Source organism: Falco punctatus, assembly GCF_963210335.1.
Source record: "Falco punctatus genome assembly, chromosome: Z".
NCBI lineage: Eukaryota > Metazoa > Chordata > Aves > Falconiformes > Falconidae > Falco > Falco punctatus.
Genome location: NC_137586.1, coordinates 19806233 through 19828097, shown reverse-complemented (window position 1 = coordinate 19828097; position 21865 = coordinate 19806233). Strand labels below are relative to the sequence as shown.

General features: G+C 40.3%; 1 protein-coding gene across 11 annotated transcripts in view; it reads left to right on the top strand.

The window, feature by feature from the left end:
* SLC38A9 (solute carrier family 38 member 9) overlaps positions 1 to 21865 on the top strand; it is a 78825-nt gene that overhangs the window by 14560 nt on the left and 42400 nt on the right. For 8 of the 11 annotated variants that reach the window (XM_080373110.1, XM_080373106.1, XM_080373109.1 and 5 more), the window contains 8 exons: positions 7318 to 7450; positions 8034 to 8155; positions 8303 to 8366; positions 8475 to 8568; positions 9523 to 9693; positions 12313 to 12372; positions 14612 to 14809; positions 17716 to 17823. In XM_080373110.1, the coding sequence (XP_080229236.1) occupies positions 7318 to 7450; positions 8034 to 8155; positions 8303 to 8366; positions 8475 to 8568; positions 9523 to 9693; positions 12313 to 12372; positions 14612 to 14809; positions 17716 to 17823 (950 nt within the window). The other 3 variants (XM_080373103.1, XM_080373112.1, XM_080373104.1) reach the window with 3 other exon arrangements.

Genomic DNA, 21865 nt, shown 5'->3' with positions numbered 1-21865 from the left:
AAATTATTTATATATATATATATATATATGTTTATTTTACATGTTTTCCTAGAGTTCAATAGCGTTGTTCCCCAAAGGAGGGTCTGAGTGGGAGACTTTCTCTGCTGTTACAGTTAAGATTTCTGTGAGTTGGTCCTGGAACCAAAAATTGTATTGGAGTGGGAACTGCCCTTCTGATACTAGCTGGAGGCACCAGCTCTGCTTTTTTAGACGGAGGAATAACTGTGTAATACCTCTTGGACCCTGTTTATGGCTTCCCCCCCACCCCCGGCCTTTGCATCCAGCATTGTATTTCAGTAGAGCAGCTTTTCTGAAGGAGCTGAAGATGGCACTGTTGTATACAAAATCGTCTTGCTGGGGCCCACTTCAGCAAAAAAAAAAAAAAAAAAAAAGAGTTCTTGGTTATAGTGTTTTGCTGCTGTCTCAGCCTGCAGCTTTGGAATGCCGTGATGAGCCTACTTACACGTTAGCCAGGGGCTAAACAATCTCTCTTTTCTCTACGAGCAAAGGAAGGAGGGTAAGGGTCTGAGTGAGCCTAGGGGAACAGAGCACAGGTGTAGTAGCATGCAGAACTGTGGATGTGAAGACTAGGAAGTAGTAGAGTACTTTCAAGTGGGGAAAAGAAATGTGCAAAATTAATTCTGGCTTCATCTTCTTTTTGAGGAGCGTCTGAGCCCCTCGTTGCCCTCCTAGCATAAGAAGAGTGCTAATTTATATGGCTTTTGAGAGCTCCTTGTGTTGGAGGAAGTATGTGTTCTGTCTGAGTAGCAGTGAGTTTCAGGTAGTGTGGTGATGCAGTAGCAACAAGAGAAGTTTACGCCTCTCTGATACATCAAAATGCCAAGATCTGCTTTTCAAAAGTGAGGTTAGGTATTGTTTCCTCATTGTGTGTTTTTTTTTCTTGTGATTTCTTAAGTTTGGATGCTTAGCTTCATAAAAGGTCATAGTATGTGGTATTGGTTCCCTCCCCAAAAGCAGAAGTGTGTACTTGGTTGTCTGCCTGCATCCGCAACCTCCAGTTCTGCACATCTGTCCAGTTTGTCCTTACTGCTCTTCCCTTGAGTTCATTCTCTCATTTTCTGCAACCTAGTCTTTTGCCTTCCAAGCATGCAGAGGCAGAAGGATTAAAGGCAGGAGCCCTGGATATCAGGAAGGCCTGGAAGTCATAGTGGTGCCAAACAAGGTCGAACTCCATCTTCAGAAGAAGAAACAAGGAAGAACAGGCCATCAGGGTCTATGTCAGTTGTGGTGAGAGCAGTGGGTGGTTTGAAGGGCTTCTTCATTAGAGCTTTAGGGAGTAGCAGCTCCAGGGAGATGGGTTTATCATGCATAAAGGTATCAAACAGTATGTGATTTGCTCTGTTTAGCTTGCTCCTCTTTTTTTAACTTGCTATTCAGAAACCCGATCAGATGTTGGTGGGTGGTCATTTTGCTTTCATTGAGATAGTTCTTGAAGTGTTTTGTGTGATTTGCTTATAATCACTGTTTGTCTGTCTTAGTGCTGTTCTTTTGTTTGGATTGTTTGAGATTTGACAGCATTTACATAGTTACTTGGTTTTCTTAACAGCTTGGTGGATTTAGGATATTTCAAAGGCATGCTTTTCAGTGTTTACATAAGAACAATAAGTTAATTGTTTTTCCAGAGTTGTAAATTATTTTGTCTAGTGTTCTTTTGCTAATTTAGGGGAAATATAAAACCACTTTTAATCCTTTTAAAAAGGATGTTATTGTTCTTCACAGTGACCGGAATTACTCACACAGTATTAGGTGTGTTTTGCCCATTTTGTAGGTCCCTTTAAAAACTAGAATGTCATTGCTGCAATGGCTTATTGGTGATTATTGTATGCAAGAGAGGGTTTCTTTTTTACTTCTGACTACTCTTTAAATCAACTTATTGTCAACAGATACTGCAGTTTTCTTCAGGAATACTTGAACCTTCAAAGAAAAACAAATGATGTTTTGTGTTGGTTGTTTTGCATATGAAGAAACTTGACAATGCCCCCTTCTAAAGGGAGATCGACCCTTTATTCTTTTTGGAGTCATGTAGTGTGCTCACAAAATGTAGGAGAGATCAGTAGGTGAGCTTTAACAGTTATAAATTAAACAGTGTCTGTAGATGGCAGTCAGAGAAACCTTTTTCATGCAAAAGTGGTTTGTTCCCTTTTATTTTCAAAGTTCTTTTAACTCACAGAAAGATAGGCAATGGTCAGAACTAACCTGTGCAAAACTACTATCTCTGCATTCATTGTGCATTTACTGCTCCACACCCATGTGGTCTTCTTATTCAGTTGCCTGCTTTTCAGTTTTCTGTGTTGCTAACATGTTTACTGATTTCTAATATTACTACTCCCTAACTGGGGAGACTTAGAACCTCCTTAATTAAGAACCTTTGGGTTTTTCTTTGTAAGAGAAGAGTGGAATAGCTTTGCCTTTGACACAAAAAAGGGAACAGTGCTTGAAGTGTGGTGTGGTGTGGTGTGGTAGAGCTGATTCTTTGTTGAAATGTGTGTCCTGGGAGCAACGGATGTGATGTAGTAGCGTGCTCTGAAAGGTTATTTTGCTTCTGCATCCAGCATTTTAAGATACTTGAGTGGTCATGCAGTAATTGTAATGACAATAGTGTTATGGTTGTGGGGAAAAAAATTAAGTAAATTGTATTGTGAAGAGAATAAAGATCTTACAGGATAAACTGTAAGTATACTGTTTACAATGCTTAGTCATTCGTGGAACTCTTCAGAACAGTTTTCATTAAAAGAAACACACTGAAATCTGTAATGTTCCTATGCAGACAGGCAGTTCCTGATTAAGAAATAGCAACCTATGAGTTGTCCTCTTACTGCTTTTTCTCCTTACTTTAATTTCCGTGATAGGGAAGCAATTTTACTCCTTAGTTTCTCCTGTGCCATATACAGCATTCCTATAATAGTTTGATGACTCAGTAAAACAGCCCTAGGAATTTACTAGCTTTATTTCTGTGTAATAATCCTATGGCATCCCTGAAAAGTTGATGTGGGAAGTCAAAGACATCTGTGCAGTAAGCTAAAGTGGCTCCTTGTGGTCATTTTGGAAGAGAGGAATAAAATTACTGAGCACTGTAAAGAAGTTTTTTTTCATTTTTATCTAAATATTAAAGGCTTGTATAATGTAAAGTCACTAATGCTATCATGTAAAGCCAAAAGACACACTGACACAAAAAAATTGTATTATATTGTAACAGCTCGATGCTGATAACACTGCTTTTTGATCAGATGTCCAGAACCAGTTGTTCGCTGTTTAAAAGTTTCAGCAAAGAGACTTAGAAAACAGTGTTATTTAGTTCAAAGCTTCTTGAAGTAGGTATTTGTCATACTGCCTCATTGCTCTGTAAGGTGTAGTACATTGCTGAAAATATTCAGAAAAAAGATGTAGCACCCTCAGTTGCAAGATTTTGTGTAGTTTGCCAGACATTTTCCTATTGTGCTGTTCCCTCTAACCCTCCAAATCTAACACTTGAACTTTGCCTAGAACAATATTTGGAAACAATTTTAATCACAAGCATCTCTCTTTGGGTTTTTTTGTATGCAAAAATTGCTGCCACAGTTTGGACAGAAACTCTCTTCTTGCTTTCCTGGATCAGGACTAGAATTCTTAACTGTCCCTTTGTGTGAGAGATAACTAGCAGATGAGTGTAGCTGCAGGTTTTCTGGGAATGGTTTCTGAAATACATATACAGGGTGTAGTGTATACGAGGTGTGGACCTCATGCATGAGACCCTGTGTCTTGTCCATGCTCATTATGCTCTGGAAAACAGTTGTGTTTTATTGGTGTGTATGCCCTGTGATAAAAAGAGCATTGTTTTTCAGGCTAGTTATTGAAATACAATCAGTAATTGTGTTTTTTAGTATGGATATAATAATCCATTGGATACTATACTCTATCTCAATGCATGGAAATTGCCTGCACTGTTTTGCATTAATAGTCACACCCTCCAGTTGTGCAACCTCTCTCCTTCCCCCAGAATCACATTGTCCCACATCCTTTTCATAATCATTTTGCCCCATGAGAGATCAATGTGATTGCCTGTATAAATCAGAAAGTTTTGGAGTTTTCCAAAATACATCCCAGATTATATTCCATCTGCTTTGAAAATCTCAGCCTTTGAGAATTTGAGTCTCTGAGAGCTTCTCAGACTTCTGCCTGAGTATGCCTTACAACTAGTCTTTGATCTGGTTGTATCTGGGGTCTGGGAAATCACCTTGATCCTGGACAGAATGCTACCCTCTGCTAGTGGAGATCACGGAGGAAGATTGCATCCCAGCATGCCTGCATAGCTTCTGCATAGCATGCAAATCAGACTGATGTTTTCAAAGAGCTCTCTAACAACCATTAAACTGATGGGTGGAGAGTGTATTTTAGCAAAGTTGCTTGCTCAGTAAAAGTAGAGATGCAGTGGTACCTTGAGAAAGAGAAAATTAAGTACTGTTTCAGATCATTTGCATTCTCAACAGGTGCACCAGAAGGGATCAAGAGGGGAACTAGCCCAAGTACTGGCAGCATTAAACATGTGCACTCTTACAGGCAGGAAGCAGCAGCAGTAGATCTATGGAATTTCTTTGGGGCTGTTTCTGATTTTTTTTTTCCTCACCCATAGATAGATTCTGGATCATACCCTTCTGTTTTGTGCTACACTATAAATTGTTTGTTCCATCCAGACTCTGTTCATAATACTGAAGAAAATGAAATATCTTTCTCTGAATAATTTCTTTCTTATAGATTGGTTGTTGACGTACAACTCTGCTTTCCCCATAAAATAGGATGTTGTATTTATGTCTTCTGTTATTTTAATTTTAAAATCATCCATGGCTTTAGCTGGAATTGCTTTAAAAAATAATCTGCTTTGTTTCAGTCTGGAAGAATTTTCTTTGAGATCCATTTCAGCAGTTGTTAAACATCATTTTGAAGGAAGTCTTTGCCACAGATCTGCTACTCACTATGAAGCAAAATGTAGACTTCGTCTCAGTGTAATTTTTCCACAGTAGCAATGGAAGTTTATGGGGAGGTACTAAGAATAATAACTGGAGTTGGGGAGGGCGCAGTCTTCATGAAGCTCTTCTCAATATGCAGCTGCCACATAATTAGCAAAATACGCACTTTAGGTGTTCTAAATACGTGTCAGTGATCCAAAAATAAAAGAACAGAGAGCTGAGTCGGGTAGGGAGGCATTTAAACATATTACATTTCCAGTTTTCATAACTACAGTCTTTATTTTACCAATCTTCTAATGAAATATTTTTAGCAGTGTCCAGTGGTTGGATCAGCCCAATAAATTTTAAGCTAAAACAAGGGAAGTTCTTTAGGGCTGACAGTCCATTTTTGTGTTACATACCTATGGAATTGGTTAGTCCTGTGTACCTCTGACTTGAGTAATAAAGCTATTGCTTAAAATTTATTCCTGTTCAGTTGCAATATCTTTCCTAATTGTTTATACAAATGCCACAGAAGTCCATATACAAAATGGGGATTTCCCCTTTCACTTCACAGACATGGAAAAAAAAACCAATTCAATTAAGAATCTTTTAAAAATTGAAACTGTGTTCGATTTTATTGCAGTAAGTGGGAAATATAAGCAAATCTAAGCCAATTTTCCATTATGAAGGAAGATGTAAGAATTAGTAAGGTCTAGGATGAAGGAAAGAAATAATTTGTGCATAAGTTGTTTATTTTTCTCTGTTTTTGTAATTCAGTTTTCATTAGTCCCACAAATACTCAACTCCTGTGTCCCCTTAAGCACACAGGAATAAGGACCTACCTTCATCCCTTCCAAAGATGTAACAACCACCTTCAGAGCTGTATTCCTTTTCTTCCTTCCAGATAAAAGGTGATGCCATGGTGCAAATGCTTAATGATTCACTGGGAAAGAGAATAGGACCTTTGTCATGGTATTGAGAGCTGGGGCAGGAAGGGTTGACCAAGTCCCTTTGTAGTCTGAGCCAGGAATGGGTATTGGAAAACAGTTCAAATAGACTTTACTCATATTACCGGAAAAATGGCATGGATTTATTGCTGACCTGATTTCTGCTCTTGGTAGCCTGAAACTTGTGATCTGTACTTCTGTGGGTTCTGGTTTTGGGGTGCTTCTTGTTTCTGAGAGATTTAAACCTCAACTTGGAAAAAGAAGATCAGAAAGCTGTTGAGATTGCTGTAGAAATTAAAAGCACTAGTGAAAGAGAAAAAAACCCAAAACCCTTTATCAAGGCTTACAGGTCACCAATATCTCCTCTCTTGTTTGTAGCCCATCAGTGTTAGGAGTGAATGTTGTATTTAGGCAAAAGCACAGTATGACTGTATGGAAGTAAATTATACTTGATTAGAAAAAAACGCCTCTGCAATATGTTAATTAGGTCACATATCTCTGGTAGCGCCCCTTGCATGAAGCGGGATTTATGTTGTGTTGTAACTTTTGGAGCAGCTATCACTCTGCTTGCTCTGTACCTAAGTGTGTACAGTGAATACAAGCAGCGTTTGGTGTGGCTGCTTTCTCCTTGAGTAACTGTGACCATGCCTGCAGCCTAACTCATCTGGGGAGGAGGGAGGGGAGACCACCTGCATGCTGTACACCTCTGTATGAGAGATGTAGGACTTTTCTGTTGCTGATAGTCCTGTTCTCTGTGATTACCCTGATTAAATCTCAAGGGAAGTGGTGAAGTACTTCAGAACTGCAGATGGACATCTGTTCCACGTCCTGTGAGAAATTCCATTCCCAGTTGTGTTGGCTTAAAAATAGTATGACCACATGGACTTATTTGGGCTTGGTTCCCTCCCCATTAAGCACCATTTCCTACAGTGTTTTTGGCTAGATTAGTAGTTCCTAGCCTTTTCATAGGTGGTCCTCATTACCACCACTTATTCCTCTCTTTTTGTCTTCTTTTTGTTTCTGCATTCTCACGCTTTCTGTTTCTACCTCTGTTCCTCATCACTAGTTCTGGCAACACCGGTTATAAGCACTAATAAGCTTGGCCAAGCATATTAACATGTAGTTCTGGTGTGACTCATTGTTGAGAACTAACAGACTGCATACTAGGTCTGAATTTTGCTATTAGGCTGCCCTGCAGAATCTGGGCAAGAGACTGTTTTAATATGGGTGATAGAAACACATGGTTCTTTCATGGACGGCAGCTTCTCTCATGGCAGTGATCTTTTTTGCATTTGCTTTTTGTCAGTGAATGTCAGACTCATCCTAAGTGATGCTGAGCTGTTCTCTAAGTTTTATGTTACCTTTTTTTTTTTTAAGGGTTTTAAGGGTGTGTGTTTTTTTTCTTTCCCCCCCTCCTGCTTTAGACCATTTCATGTGGAGCCTACAAACATAGTCAGCGTGAACGATGATATGCAAAGAGTCACTGATGAAGCTTCAGCAATGAATAAGCGGATTCACTACTACAGCAGGCTCACATCTCCTGCAGACAGGGCGCTGGTAAGGCAAAGACAGGCCAGATTAACTGAGTGGTCTCTGGTATGTTAGGTCTTCCACAGCCTAGGTTCATAAAAGACACACAAGTAAAGGCAGGGGGAGAATTGCTCTGCAGCTTGCTTTGAAGTAAATATTTAGTAGCTGAGTACCTTAACAAGGTCTTGTGTTATCACAAGCTGTGATTGACTTCTTGTTCAATGCCTTCACCATCCAAAGAAAACATACAAACAGCTTGAATTTTGTTAACAGTGGTAAAGGCTGCCTGGATGTGTGTACACATTTCTACCATCTTAAGAGGTTTTAAGCAGTGGTCAACTGCAGTGGTTAAACTAGCATGATCTGTGCATAGTATACGTTACAGGCATTTTGTAGAAGTAAAGCCTGGTTTTGTGCTATCTAGCTAAAATTCTGGGCAATGGATTTTTTTCATGGGGAGAAAATTAATGTAGTCCAACCTTTTTGGTTTTTTTCCTAAATGCACTTTTCATGGGAAGATTTTGTGATTTACAACAGCTGACTTCCTGTATTTGGGACAATAGTTAACTTTGGTGTTACTAACAAATCTTGGTTTTTATCCATTTGTTAGATTGCTCCTGATCATGTACTTCCAGCTCCTGATGAAATCTACGTATACAGTCCATTGGGAACTGCTTTTAAAGTTGACAGTTGCACAGATGGCTATGGTAAAAACTCCAGTATAGTGACAATGTATGTTAAGCACCTTGCCATATATTAACCAGAAAATGCATTATTATTAAATGTTCTATATTGTATGCATAACTATTGTAGCTAAGAGGATAGTGTGAATTAAGAATGCTCCTCAAATTATTTACTGGCTTTTTCTTTGCATCCTAGATTTATGATATGGAATACAATGATGGGTACATCTATATTAAGTATCCCATGGGGAATAAAACAGGTAAAACTATGAAAAATGTATGTGTAGGAAAATGTTTTTTGTAACATGGCTTGCTCTTCATTTTTCTGTAGTTACTGATAAATAAACACTATTTCTCCCTCTTAACAGGCAGGCTTTACTTCTGGAATCATTCTCATTTTAGTGATGGGCATTTTGACTCTTTATTGCTGCTACAGAGTTGTAGAGTCACGGAAAATGATACGTAAGAAATGCAAAGCTTCATAATGCAAATATTTCTATTATTTGTGTGTGAAACAGAGAGACCTAATAGATTCTTAGTTTGTCTGTATCTTTACTATGTTAGACCTGACCTGCAAATAAAAGCTATTTCTTTGAAAGTCTCCCTATTTTTGTAGTCTGGATCTGTAAGCTAAATTTCTGTCTTCACTATTAGATTATGCCTCAGGTCCTTGGGACCTAAGTATTATAGCAAACCCCAAACTCTTAGCAAGCAAGGTTTCACAGATGTTCACTTACCAAGCGTTTGGGGGCTTACAGAGTTAGAGGGTTCCCTTCTTCTCCATAAGCACTGTCCAGTTCCCTACATGTATTTCTGATCACGTTGCGCAGTGGAACAGTATGGGCAGTAGCTGCCTCCACTTGTGTAGTATGCCGGTACTAACCTAACTTTTTTATATATTCTGTGTTGGAAGCAATCTGTGGACAGTGGTTTTACTTACAGTGTACTTTTATTGTTCAGAATTAATCTTGCAGCTCTTGTAATTGGTGCTTGTATGCATAAACTAACCCCCCACTTGCTCAAATAAAGGCACTTAAGACCTCCAGTTTGTGACGACTCATCTCAGGGCATTGTTGAGGACTAGTTCATGGTCTGGCCTGCTTTGCCATAACTCTTGCAAAAGGCTTTAGCTGCAAATGCATGGCTGCATTTTTGCACCCATGCCTTATTCCAGTGCTTCTGGAAGCATTCTGAGTGGTAGTGTGGCCACAATAAAAGCCTCTACTTCTTCAGGCTCCTTCAGTCAAATGCCTAGTGAGTGTTATACTTTAAAGTTAACAGAAATCTTCTTAGCCCTTGGAAGCACTGTGATTTTGTGTCAGAATATTCTGAAACAAGAACACATCCTGTCATGAAGAGTTCTACTGACCCTAACATTTTGTTTAGATATGTTTCTTATTTTTGTATCTTCTTCAGCTTTAGTAGATACCTCAAACTGGGAATTCCCAGATGTTTGCAAGTATTACTTTGGATCCTTTGGTCAATGGTCAAGTCTTTTATTTTCTATGGTATCACTTGTTGGAGCCATGGTTGTTTATTGGGTGCTTATGTCCAACTTTCTGTTCAACACAGGAAAGTTTATATACAGTAAGTATACATTTTCGGTTAACTTTTACAGCTATCTTGTGGAAAGATTAAGATGGTGCTTTATACTGAAAAAAGAATTGTTCGTTTTACTTAATCTTGGTTTTTCTGTTGCTTTGTATGAAAAGTCAGTTGAGAATAAGTAACTGTGTGGAGTTCTGCACACAGTCATGTATGTTTTCAAAGCCAGTTTCTCAGTCTGTCTCTTAAACTGTGGTTTTAATGAAAGACATAGTACCAATTATCTGATTTGCGTGTCAGTAATGAGCCTTCTTGGTGTAGCTTAAACAACCCAAACCTCTTGCTTGCTTCCACTTTATATTTTCACTCCCACCTCCTTTGCAGGGGTGTAACTATTTGAACAGCCATGTAACAGGCTAGGCTGTTGAAATGATCCAGGTTAATGAAAAAAATCTAGTTTCATTCTAGTTTTCAACACACACACTTAAGAGTGCTGCCATGTAGAAAGTTTTTGCAAGTGTCCTTGAAGGAACGATGACCTGTAGCACAGTGAAAGAACGATTCTTAGTCTGGCATTGCTACAGAATAAAACATATTGGTTACTTACAGCCTTGTACATGCACAGGCACACAGACTTTTGTGGATACAATCACTTAAGTATGTAGAGTTGTGGGAATAAACGATGGAATTGAGAGCTTTGAAAATCTGACTCATAGCATTGAATAGCATGACAGATTTAAGAGTTTCTGTTTTGAAGGTAATTAAAAAATCTCTGAGGCAAATAGCATTACAGACACTTACACCTCTTAAACAATATTTAATTAGAATTCCCACCATCCCTGAAGGACCTACTTTACTTTATTGGTTAATGACTGGTATATTTTACACTTGACCTAATTCATATGTTACTAAAGCCATTTTACTTTAGACTCTGTTGTTTTTTAATAAGGTTAACACTTTAATCCTATATTATTCTAAACCAAGGAACTCCAATTTTAGTAAGTAAACTTCAGAATGGTCAAAACCGTTCCTTTTCTAGGAAAAAAAGTTGCTTTTCCCTGAGATTGGCATGTTATTTTATCACTAACCTATATTTGTTTGGGGTCCTTACTTGTTTGCTCTTTGATAACTTTAGTCATTGGATTCTTGTCCTAACTTTCATTGTGGTCACTTACTTACTAGGTTGTGAAATGGGTGATAGGATGTAGGTTTGACACACTGCCATTTTCCAGCCATGCATTTCTAAGTTATTCTAAGCAGGCTACTACATTTAATGCCAGTACACTCAGATGACTTTTTAAAAAATCTGCACACACAATTTAAGTGGCAACAAACTGATTTCCTAAAGGAGGATGGTCTAGAAATCAATATGAAAAGAAGGCAAGAATTGTAATCCAAGTATGATATCCTGTGGGGGTTTTTCGGGTTTTTTTGGTAAGATGGTGTCCCATGCTTTCGTTCTGGTTTTGTTCTATGAAACAGACATAAATCCACAAATGCAATTGCTAGTTCTAAACCACTTTTTAAGTACAGAGTAAGCCTAAATTGTCTATCCACCTATAACTAATTTTAAAATGCTCTAATTCTGTAAAAGCTATCAGTTCTTTTGATGGCTTCACAGTAGGTACTTCTTTTTAAGTAGCAAGCAACACAAAACAGTGATGAAGAGAGGAGGTGATGAGTGATTTTATTTAAATCTTTTGGTTGTTGTATACACTGATACCAATATGAGAAACCCAGTTTTGATTCAGGGCATCATAAATCAAAGTGAAGAAACAAAATATAGTTGGCTTCCCACAAGACTTTTTGCTTTCTTTATGAGAAACAAGCTGCTGTTAACTGCATGTAAAAAATCTGAGGGCTGCTGTCCCAGTTCATTTTCTGTGTGCATAATACACCCACATGCAGCAGAAGCAAATTTTAACCAGACACGCTAATGAAATCTCCAAGCTGATGGGCATTTTCTCTGTGTGTGTGTGTGTATATATACATGTAAATATATGGAAATTGCTATCCAGTACACTCATGCTGGTGAAGCTGCAGGAACTTGAGAATACCTGGTGTGGCACAGCAGTAAAGTAGCACAGGAGTGTATTGAAACAAAACACTTCTAGAGTTGACAGTAGACAGTGAGACTTAAACCTTTCTCTGGAGAGTCCCTTCTTTAAAATAAACATGGAAAAAGCATCCCCCTAGAGCCTCCTTTGAAAGAAAGATTAGAAAAATGAGTAGGGCAAGCTTTTTCCATATAGTACCATCTGGACTGAGGATATGGTTGCATGCACTCTTTTTTCTGTCCCAAGAGAAGCTGGTTTTAAGAAGCATCTCTTCATTAACCTCCTGTATGGCACAGCAGACTGAGAAGCTGGGACAAGCAAAGATGTTCTGGGGGAACAGGGGCGAGCAGCTGGGAGGGGGCTGGCTTGGGAACTTCATAAATGGACAAGACTGCTGGGAAGAAAGCAGTGCTGTGGGGGGCTACTTTAAGACACTTCTAAAATAAAGTTTTAAAATACTTCGAGTTGGGGGGAGTGCAAGCTGCTGTATTACCCCTCTGATGTAATTTTCCAAAATACTTCTGTAATTAATATTTATCAAGTCAACAGATAAAAGCCTAGTAGCAGGTTTGGGACATTGATAGTAACGTTTTCTTCTTTTTAGACTTCATTCATGACATTAACGTAACAGATATTGTTCCTGGCACCAATGGAAGTAACAGAGGTAAGAAGCACTTACTAGTGTTGTGTTTCCTGGGTGGGGGTGGGGATTTAAAGGAAAATCATCATGTTTCCATGCCAAACCACATTGCAGTTATAAAGTGTGTCTTGTAAATTCTAACTACCTGTTTTTAAAAAACTGTCATCTGTCTGGGATTTGTACTTCCACAAATAACCACACACTTGGAAAGCTTAATAATTGGAAAAAGAAAGAAAGTGGGGGTGAAGATAAGGATTTAAAGGCAAATTACAGGTTTCTGTATACCCAGATACAGTCCCCACAAAACCATGAATTGTAGACTTCTTAATGGCTTTTGGACAATGAGGAACTGGCTTAAGGAATTCTAACTTTTGCACCTTGAAATTGAGGCACATCAGATCTGTTTACTGTTTAAAATCTTGGCTGGGACATTTTTGCTCCTCATCATTCTGCAGCAACATTCTTATTTAAAAAAAATCCTGTAAGAACAGCTTTAGTGATGGTAAGTGCAAAAAGAAATGTGTCAGGCTACATGAGCATCGGGTTGGGTTTTGTGGAGAGTCTGGCATTTGCACAACTAAGGGAAGTAACTGCACTCAAGTATGAAGGTAGGTCTTTTGGGAGTTGAGTAGGCAGAATAATGTAGAATGAAGGCAGGAGCTAGGCATTCAGCCTCTGATCTTTCTGCCTATATACAGTAAATGAACATGTAGTGCTTTGTTATGAAGCAGAAAATTTTCTCTTATCCTGGGTCCTTATGGGAATGGGGAAACATTTCAGTACCAGCTGGACAGCTGTGTGTCACACTCACTGCAGCCGTGTTTCTGGAGATCAGCTGTTGGGAGTCAGGTGAAGGAGTTGAGAAATAATTCTGAAAACCAGTTGATTTGCATTTGAGCTAGTGTTGAATCCTGTTTCTCCTACAGTCCTTACCAGAAAGGACCAGTAGCTGCTGCAGTGCTCTTTCTCATGTGCTCTCTCCTGCTTCTGCTGTTCTGTCCCATAGTTATGCAGCAGGGGGTGTAACTTGGAAACAAAGTAGACAACAGTATTCCACAGCATCCTCCAACAACTGGAAGATTTAAAGCATCTGCTTCACAAAATTAAGGGCTGCTTTAAGGGATGCCACATGGTCAGATGACTCTTGGCAGAGCATTCAGGGCTACCAAGGAGATCAGTAAGAACAAAAACATTTTTCAGGGTCTGTGAAACAATCCTGTTATAAGCAATGGAGAGAAAGCAAATGAGAAAACTGGAAGTAACATAATGGTCCCTCAAGACATTTGACAGACACTTTTTACATCTTTGTACAGAACAGGCATGCAGCCAATGTGGGAGGGAGGCTATCAAGTATCTTGGGATGCCAAAATTTAAAATAAGACGTTATGAGAACAGTAAGATGGTTTATATTTCAACACGTAACTTTTTAGGTATGTGTGAGAAAGGAATGTTGATATTAACAAAAATAAAATAAACATGTTTTTGTCAAGGGATCTTTTTGTTCAGTTAATTTTGTTCCAGTCACTTGTTCAGGTGCTGCCATTGATCAGCCACCATTTAACAGGAGTGCGATGTTCCCTTTTAGCAATGTTATGGGTGTATATCTTAAATTGCTTCTGTTGAGTTATATAGCAGTGATGTACTTGCACCTGGCGTGGCACCAAGATGGCAGGGGGTTTTATTCGGTGCATGGGTTTTAGACCTGCCAGTTGTTATAGCAGCTTTCTTGTAATCTTAGTTTGTGTGTTCCCTTAACAATGTACAGTAATGCAGGCTCTTCTGTACACAGATTACATCTCGATTCATATGATCTTACTGAAGTGCACAGGGACAGATTACAATGCTAAATACTCAGCCAGATGCAGGGATGCATTGCTATGACTTGATTCCAGCAGATGCATGTAGGCACTGAACACAGTTATAGGTATGTGACCTTGAAGGCTGATCCTGTGCCACAGCTCAGGCTTCAGATGAATTGGCATCTTTGCTGTGCTCTTCTGAAAGAGCCATAGTGCTTGTCAGCTTAGATTGTAAGGTGCCTAGCAGTGAAATCTTAGCACTGAACTCCCGATAAAAAAACACACTGAACTCCTGATAAAAAAACAAACAGGAGTTAGGAAATGAGTTGTCAAACAATGCTGTTGAGTGGTCCTGTTCCCCATAGGTAAAACACTCTCCAGAAATTATACGATCTTGGCTGTGAAGATTCTGTGCAAGTAAAACACTTTTCATCTGGGGATATTTTTCTTTTCCTTTCTTCCAGTCATTTGTCCAAGTGCTACTAGTGGTCACACACCACAGAACAGGAGTGTGATGTTCTCTTCTGGCAATGATACAGGTTTTGAACTCTTCGAGGAGTGGTGGAACAAATCACAAACAGTACCATTTTACCTGATTGCTGTTCTTCTGCCTCTGCTAAATCTGAAGTCTCCATCCTTCTTTGCAAAGTTTAATGTCCTAGGTAGGTAAGAAATACTATTGAAGCATTGGTTCATTGTGGCTAAAATGTACAGAAAACAGCGAAAGCTACTTCAGTGAGTAGAATTGTAGAATCATTTAAGTTGGAAAAGAACTTTAAGATCATCAAGCCCAACTGTTAACCCAGGACTGTCAAGTCCACCACTAAGCCATGTCCCCAGGTGCCACATCTACATGTCTTTTAAGTACTTCCAGGGATGGGGACTCAACCACTTCCCTGGGCAGCCTGTTCCAATGCTTGACCACCCTTTCAGTGAAGAAACTTAGGATTCCTAATACCAAATCTAAACCTCCCCTGATGCAACTTGAGGCCATTTCCTCTTGTCCTGTTGCTTTTTACATGGGAGAAGAGAGCAACACTCACCTTGCTAAAACCTCCTTTCCAGTAATTGTACAGAGTGATAAGGTCTCTCCTCAGCTTCCCTTTCTGCAGGCTAAACAAGCCGTTCCCTCAGCTGCTTCTCATAACACCTGTGCTGCAGACCCTTCACCAGCTTCATTTCCCTTCTCTGTGCACACTCCAGCACCTCGATGCCCCTGCTAAAGTGAGGGGCCCAACACTGAACACAGGATTCGAGGTGTGGCCTCACCAGTGCCCAGTGCAGGGGGATGATCACTGCCCTGGCCCTGCTGGCCACACTGTTTCCCATACAAGCCAGGATGCTGCTGGCCTTCATGGGCACACTGCTGGATGTCAACCAGCACCCCCAGGTCTTTTTCTGGGGGACAGCCTTCCAGCCACTCTTCAGTAGTTTGCTGGCAGCCCATATTGTGCCTTGGAATGGTTTGTTGGTTGGTTTGTTAACCACCACAGGCTTTCTACTCTGCTTTGCTTGAGTCTTTCAGATAACGGGCTGATAATTATTTTTTTTCCTTCTCTCCCTTGATAATCCTGTCAAACAAGTTCCACTATAGTTACAACAGGTTTTCCCAGATGGTGCTACACATACTACTGTGCAGTATTTGATGCATAGTACCTTGACACAAGCAGTCAGTCATACCCTTCCTCATCTGGTAGACGTTTCAACACAGGCAGTTACTTCCAAAAATTAGTTGCTTCTGACCTGAAGTAATTTGTTACCAATCAATTGATTAATTAATTACAGCATCAGTCAGTCAGTGTAATCTGCTGCTGTGCTTTGCACAGCTCCCAATACCCTTGCCTATTCTGTGCTACAAAGACAAAAGTTGTGACTTCTCCTTGCTTCCACGTCTTGAGATGGAAAACCAATACAGGTGGGATTGGTGAAGGGGATAAAGCACATGGATGATGGGTGGGGTTATTCACAAAGGATATCTGAGGGCATAGCATTGAAGCATATGATGGAGAGAAAGGAAAAAGGAGATGGGATCACAGAATGGGTTGAAAAAGATGGAGAAATATTGTAAAGGAGGTAGAGGACAGGAAATTGAGGGTGTAGTTTGTCCTCTTTGTTCCAGTGTGATGCTTAATTAGGGCTTGGATCTGCTGTTGCTGGAACCAGTAAATGAAAATACAGCACATGTGATGGTGCTGTGTAAAAAGGAAAGTTTTTATGTAGCCTACATATAAATTAGGGATATGAAAATATTTCATCAAGTGAGATCTAGCCACAACTGTATCTGTTTTTGAAATAAGCACATTATCGTAGGCAACTTTTTTTTAGAGAACGTGAATAATAAAATACAAAATTTCTCATAACTTCAGCAGATTATAATGTAACTCAGAAGCTGTTCAAAGTCGGTTTAATTTTTTTTAAACCTTGAAGTTAATAGGACAAGAAAAAATGGAAGGCAATTTTTGAGGTGCTGAAATAAATCTTAATAGAGAACTTGTACCTACCTTTACACCTACAGAAACCTAAATCATTAGGAGACTACAGAATATTTTAGCTGTTAAGCTGATCCTTAAGCACGGAACCTTTCATCTTCCTAAGCCTTTGACTGCGCTCTGTATAATCAAATGGTAATTTCTGCAGTTAATTTTTTAATCTTGGAGATACTGCTACAATTAAATGATGTCTTATCTGAATCTGTATTCTAAACTGCAAAAATGCTGTTTCTTTGTCTTTGCTTACAGCCTATTCTCTGGTGACAAGCAGCATTGTTGGCTGGAAGGTTGCATATAGTAGCCTTAATTACTGTTGCACAGTTTCCTTCAATTTTTAGGTAGTTACTGTTCTGGCCTTGTCTGTTTGAAATGACAGGAGCCAAGATCATACACTGTCCATCCCATGTGCAGACACAGCAAGGCATTTATACCCATCTGTGATCTTACCTGTAGTCCTCTAGCTGTGTAGAGTATTGCTGGATACCTCTGAATCATTGAGATGGAATGCAAATCCAGTGTTATTTGATCAAGGTTATCCAAGGTTATCATCTGTACAAGGTTTAAATCAGTAGTGATCAAATGTCATTATCAGCTTCCAGCTCCCAGTTTGAAGTTCACAATTGCAGTAAACATTCATATCTCATTGGGCCCTTTGGTTCAAAAAGTCAGTGACTGCATGGATGTTGTAATAGCTGCAGTACTGCAGTTCATGCAGTGCTTGTCTCATGTTTAGATCAAAATCTTGACAGCTAAAGCTTGAACTCATCTGTTACTGCTGAGAGACATCCTTTCCTGCACAGCAGCAGGAATTACAGGGTAATTCTTCCACTGTCACTACTGTAGCATCTGGAGAACATTAAATATGCTGAAAGCTTGCACTGGGTGCAAGTACATTATTCTTTCTGTCTGACCTATAACACAAAGAAAAGGAAAATTTAGACCTAGCCTGTATTTTTAAGAAGGAATACCAACCCGAAGTGTTTGGGCTGCTGGTAACTAGTTGGATGGAGCAGGAATAAAACACAGCACAAATACTTTCTACTACCTCATGGTGTTTGTTTGGCTCTTGTCTTTTCCAGGTACAATTTCCGTTGTCTACTTAGTTTTTCTGGTTACTGTAAAGGCTGCTCATCTGGGAATCCATTTAGAATACAACTGGTTTGCAGAGAATGATTTTTTTGTGCCAGGTAAGGTAATTAAAATGCAGTAATGAAGCCTATACTGATGGGTTTAAGATTTTTTTTTTTTAAGCAATTAATGAATGACTCTCTCACCTTTTAACATCTCTGTGACATAAATAAAATGAGAAAATGCTGCCTGATGTTGCATGTAGAGGCTCAGGAAGGGTACCTTGTGACAAAGTGACAAGGATGTCAGGCTTAAATTAAATGGCTCATTCACCATAATTTACAACTACTGATTTTCCTGTGCTTCCCCAATCTATCTCAGGTTTTAGTCCATAATTATAGCTCTTCTTTAAACACCCATTAGCCCTCCAGTATGTTTCTTTTCTTGAATGTTGTTTTGGTGGCTGTTCTTTCCAAATTACTGTTACAGATTACTTTGTGAGATGTCACAGTCATAAACTAGTATTGCATGAATAGATAATTTAAAGAGATCAGTTTCTTATTTTAGGAGGCGTGTAACGAGTTTTTTCCCCATGCTTTACAACAGCCAGGATTCATATAATCATTTAGCTCCAAGGAGCTGTGTTCTGTGCTACTGAATTGTATCACTCCTTCTGTTCTTAGAAACAAAGAGTATTTTGTCCTTCTTGATGATCTTATTGGCATCACAGAGACCTATTGGGATGGCTGCTGTGACTGGAATGTTGGAATGGAAGGATACAGGCCTTTTGGGAAGGACAGGCAGGGGAGACAAGGAGAGGCGTGGATCTCTGCCTAGGGATGGAAGAGGAGCCAACCAAGAGCTATGGGTCATGATTAAAGGGAGGACAGGGACAAATGACATTATAGTGAGGGTCTGCTACAGGCCACCCAACCAGGAAGACTGCGCAGATAAGACCCTCTATAGACAGATAGGAGCAGCCTCAGATTCTCCAGCCCAAGAAAAGCTGGTTAATATTCAAGGATCACCTCCTCCAAGCTCAGGTGCTACGCATATCAACAAAGAGGAAATTGGGCAAAAATGCCAGGAGGCCTGCATGGATGAACAAGGAGCTCCTGGACAAGTCAAACACAAAAAGGAAGCCTATAGGGGGTGGAAACAAGGACAGGTAGCCTGTGAGGAATACAGAGAAACTGAGCAGCCAGAAACCACGTTAGAAAAGCTAAAGCCCTGATAGAATTAAGCACCAGCCAAGCAGTCTGGCAGCAGTCTTGGGGCTTTTTTTTTTTTTTTTTTTAATTGCTTGGAAACAGAAGTGCTGAGGTACTAACAGACTGACTCCTGTTCTTGCCTCTGCCATCAAGAGTGGTTCCAAAGAATGTTTATCAATATGGTGTTAATGGTGTTAGGTGCTTTATATATATATAAAAATACATACATAAACAAAACCCAACCCAAACCAAAATATATATATATATATATATATAAGGGCAACAAGAAAAGCTTCTATAAGTACCTCGGTGATAAAAGGAAGGTGAGGGAAGATGTGAGGCCTCTCCAGAAGGAAATGAGAAACCTGGTTACCCAGGACATGGAGAAGGCTGAGGTACTCAATGACTTTTTTTCCTCAGTCTTTGCCAGCAAGTGGTCTAGCCATACTGCCTAAGTCACAGAAGCCAAAGGCAGAGACTAGGAGAATGAAGAACCACCCATTGTAGGAGAAGATCTGGTTCGAGACCACCTAAGGAACCTGGAGGCGCACAAGTCCATGGGACCTGATGAGGTGCATCCGTAGGTCCTGAGGGAATGGGCAGATGAGGTGGCTAAGCCAGTGTCCATCATGTTTGAGAAGTCGTGGCAGTCTGGTGAGTTTCCCATGGACTGGAAAAGGGGAAACGTAAACCCCATTTTTAAAAGGGGAAATAAGGAGAACCTGGGGAACTACAGTCGTCAGTCTCACCCCTGTGCCTGGCAAGATCATGGAGCAGATTCTCCAGAAACTATGCTAAGGCACATGGAAAATAAGGAGGTGATTGGTGACAGCCAGCATGGCTTCACTAAGGGCAAATCATGCCTAACAGATTTGGTGGCCTTCTGTGATGGGGTTACAGCATTGGTGGATGAAGGAAGAGCAACTGATGTCATCTGCCTGGACTTCTGCAAAGCATCTGACACTGTCCTGTACAACCTTCTTGTCTGTAAACTGGAGACATGGATTTGACGGATGGACCACTCTGTGGAAAAGGAATTGGCTAAATGGTCACACTCAGAGTTGTGGTCAACAGCTTGATGTCCAAGTGGAGACCAGTGAGGAGCGGTGTTCCTGAAGGGTTTGTACTGGGACTAGCACTGTTTAGCATCTTTGTCAGCAACATGGCCAGCAGGACTGAGTGCACTCTCAGCAAGTTTGCTGATGACACCAAGCTGTGTGGTGCCGTTGACATGCTGGAAGGAAGGGATGCCATCCAGAGGGACCTTGGCAGGCTGGAGAGGTGGGCCTGTGTGAACTTCATGAAGTTCAGGAAGGCCAAGTGCAAGGTCGTGCACCTGGGTCAGGGTACACGATATACAGGCTGGGTGGAGAATGGATTGAGAGCAGCCCTGAGGAGAAGGGCTCAGGGGTGCTGGTAGACAGGAAGCTCAGCATGGCCCAGGAACAACTTGCAGCCCAGAAAACCAGCCAAATCCTGGTCTGCATCGAAAGAAATGTGACCAGCAGCTCAAGGGAGGTGATTCTCCCTCTCTACTCTGATTTTGTGAGACTCCACCTGGAGTACTGCATTCAGCTCTGGCGCCCTCAATGTAAGAAGGACATGGCGTGAGTCCAGAGGAGGGGGACAAAGATGATCAGAGGGCTGGAGTAGGCTGAGAGAGTTGGGTTTGTTCAGCTTGGAGAAGAGAAGGCTCTGTGGTGACCTTATAGCAGCCTTCCAGTACCTAAAGGAGGCCTACAAGAAAGCTGGAGAGGGACGTTTTTACAAGGACATGTAGTGATGGACAAAGGCTTTAAACTGAAGGACGATTGATTTAAATTAGATATTAGGAATAAATTCTTCACTGTGAAAATGGTGGGGCACTTGAACAGGCTGGCCAGCGAAGCTGTGGATGCCCCCTCCCTGGCAGTGTTCAAGGCCAGGCTGGATGGGGCTTTGAGCAACCTGGTTTGGTGGGAAGGTGTCCCTGCCCCTGGCAAGGGGGCTGGAACTAGGTTGACCTTTAAGGTCCCTTCCAACCCAAACCATTCTATGATTCTGTGATTCTATAGAGTTTACTTCTTTAGTTAAGGCCACTCGGAGATACATACCTTCTTAGGGTTTCTTTAGCAGGTTTGTGCATTTTTAGTTTCCTATTTACAATAAGCACTGCACTAACAGTTTTACACATGGGCTGCAGACTGTTGTTAGGTCCAAAAATGTAGAATTGGAGAAGGAAACAAGGATACCTTAAAACATTAGGATGGGGTTTTGAATAGAGATTTTTTAAAAAGGAACACTGGAGTTGTTCCGTGTTTCTAATAGAACCTGATACAATTTGTGGCATCATGGTAATGCATTGTGGCAACAAGAGTAACAACTCAGTAAACTACAGATAGTAATTAGTTGAGTAAAGTTACTGATGTGAAATTCAACTGATTAGTGTGTTCACGTCACGATTGCAGTGGTCTCACAGTTACTTATTCTTTGTCATCTTCTGCCACTGCCTTTGAGATGATTCAGCTGTCTAGCTGAACTGAAATTAATCTCACACAATAATAAGCAGAATAAACAGCTAGGGTAGTGTATTCTGTGTATGTTTGGCAGAGGTATGCTCGAAATCCAGTATTCCCCTTCTCCACCCCCAAGCCCATAGCTTATCATCAAATCTGTTTGTTCATTTTGCCATAACTGCTGAAGGTCATTCCTTCCTAATCTCAGTCAGGCATTCAGAATCCTATTTCAAGATCTGAATGCCAAGAAACAAGTGAAAGGCTGTATAAAACAGTTTCTGCAGCTTGGTAGTGTCACCGAGAAAAAGTATTTGTCCTTTCTGGCTGAGTCTTCAAATCCAGGCAGTTTTTGCTGAGTATGACTGCATGCAAGACCAAAGCAGATGCTTTGAGAATGAACTGGATTATCTCTGTAATTCCCTAACAATCCTGACTACTGCAGCGTAAGTAAGCAA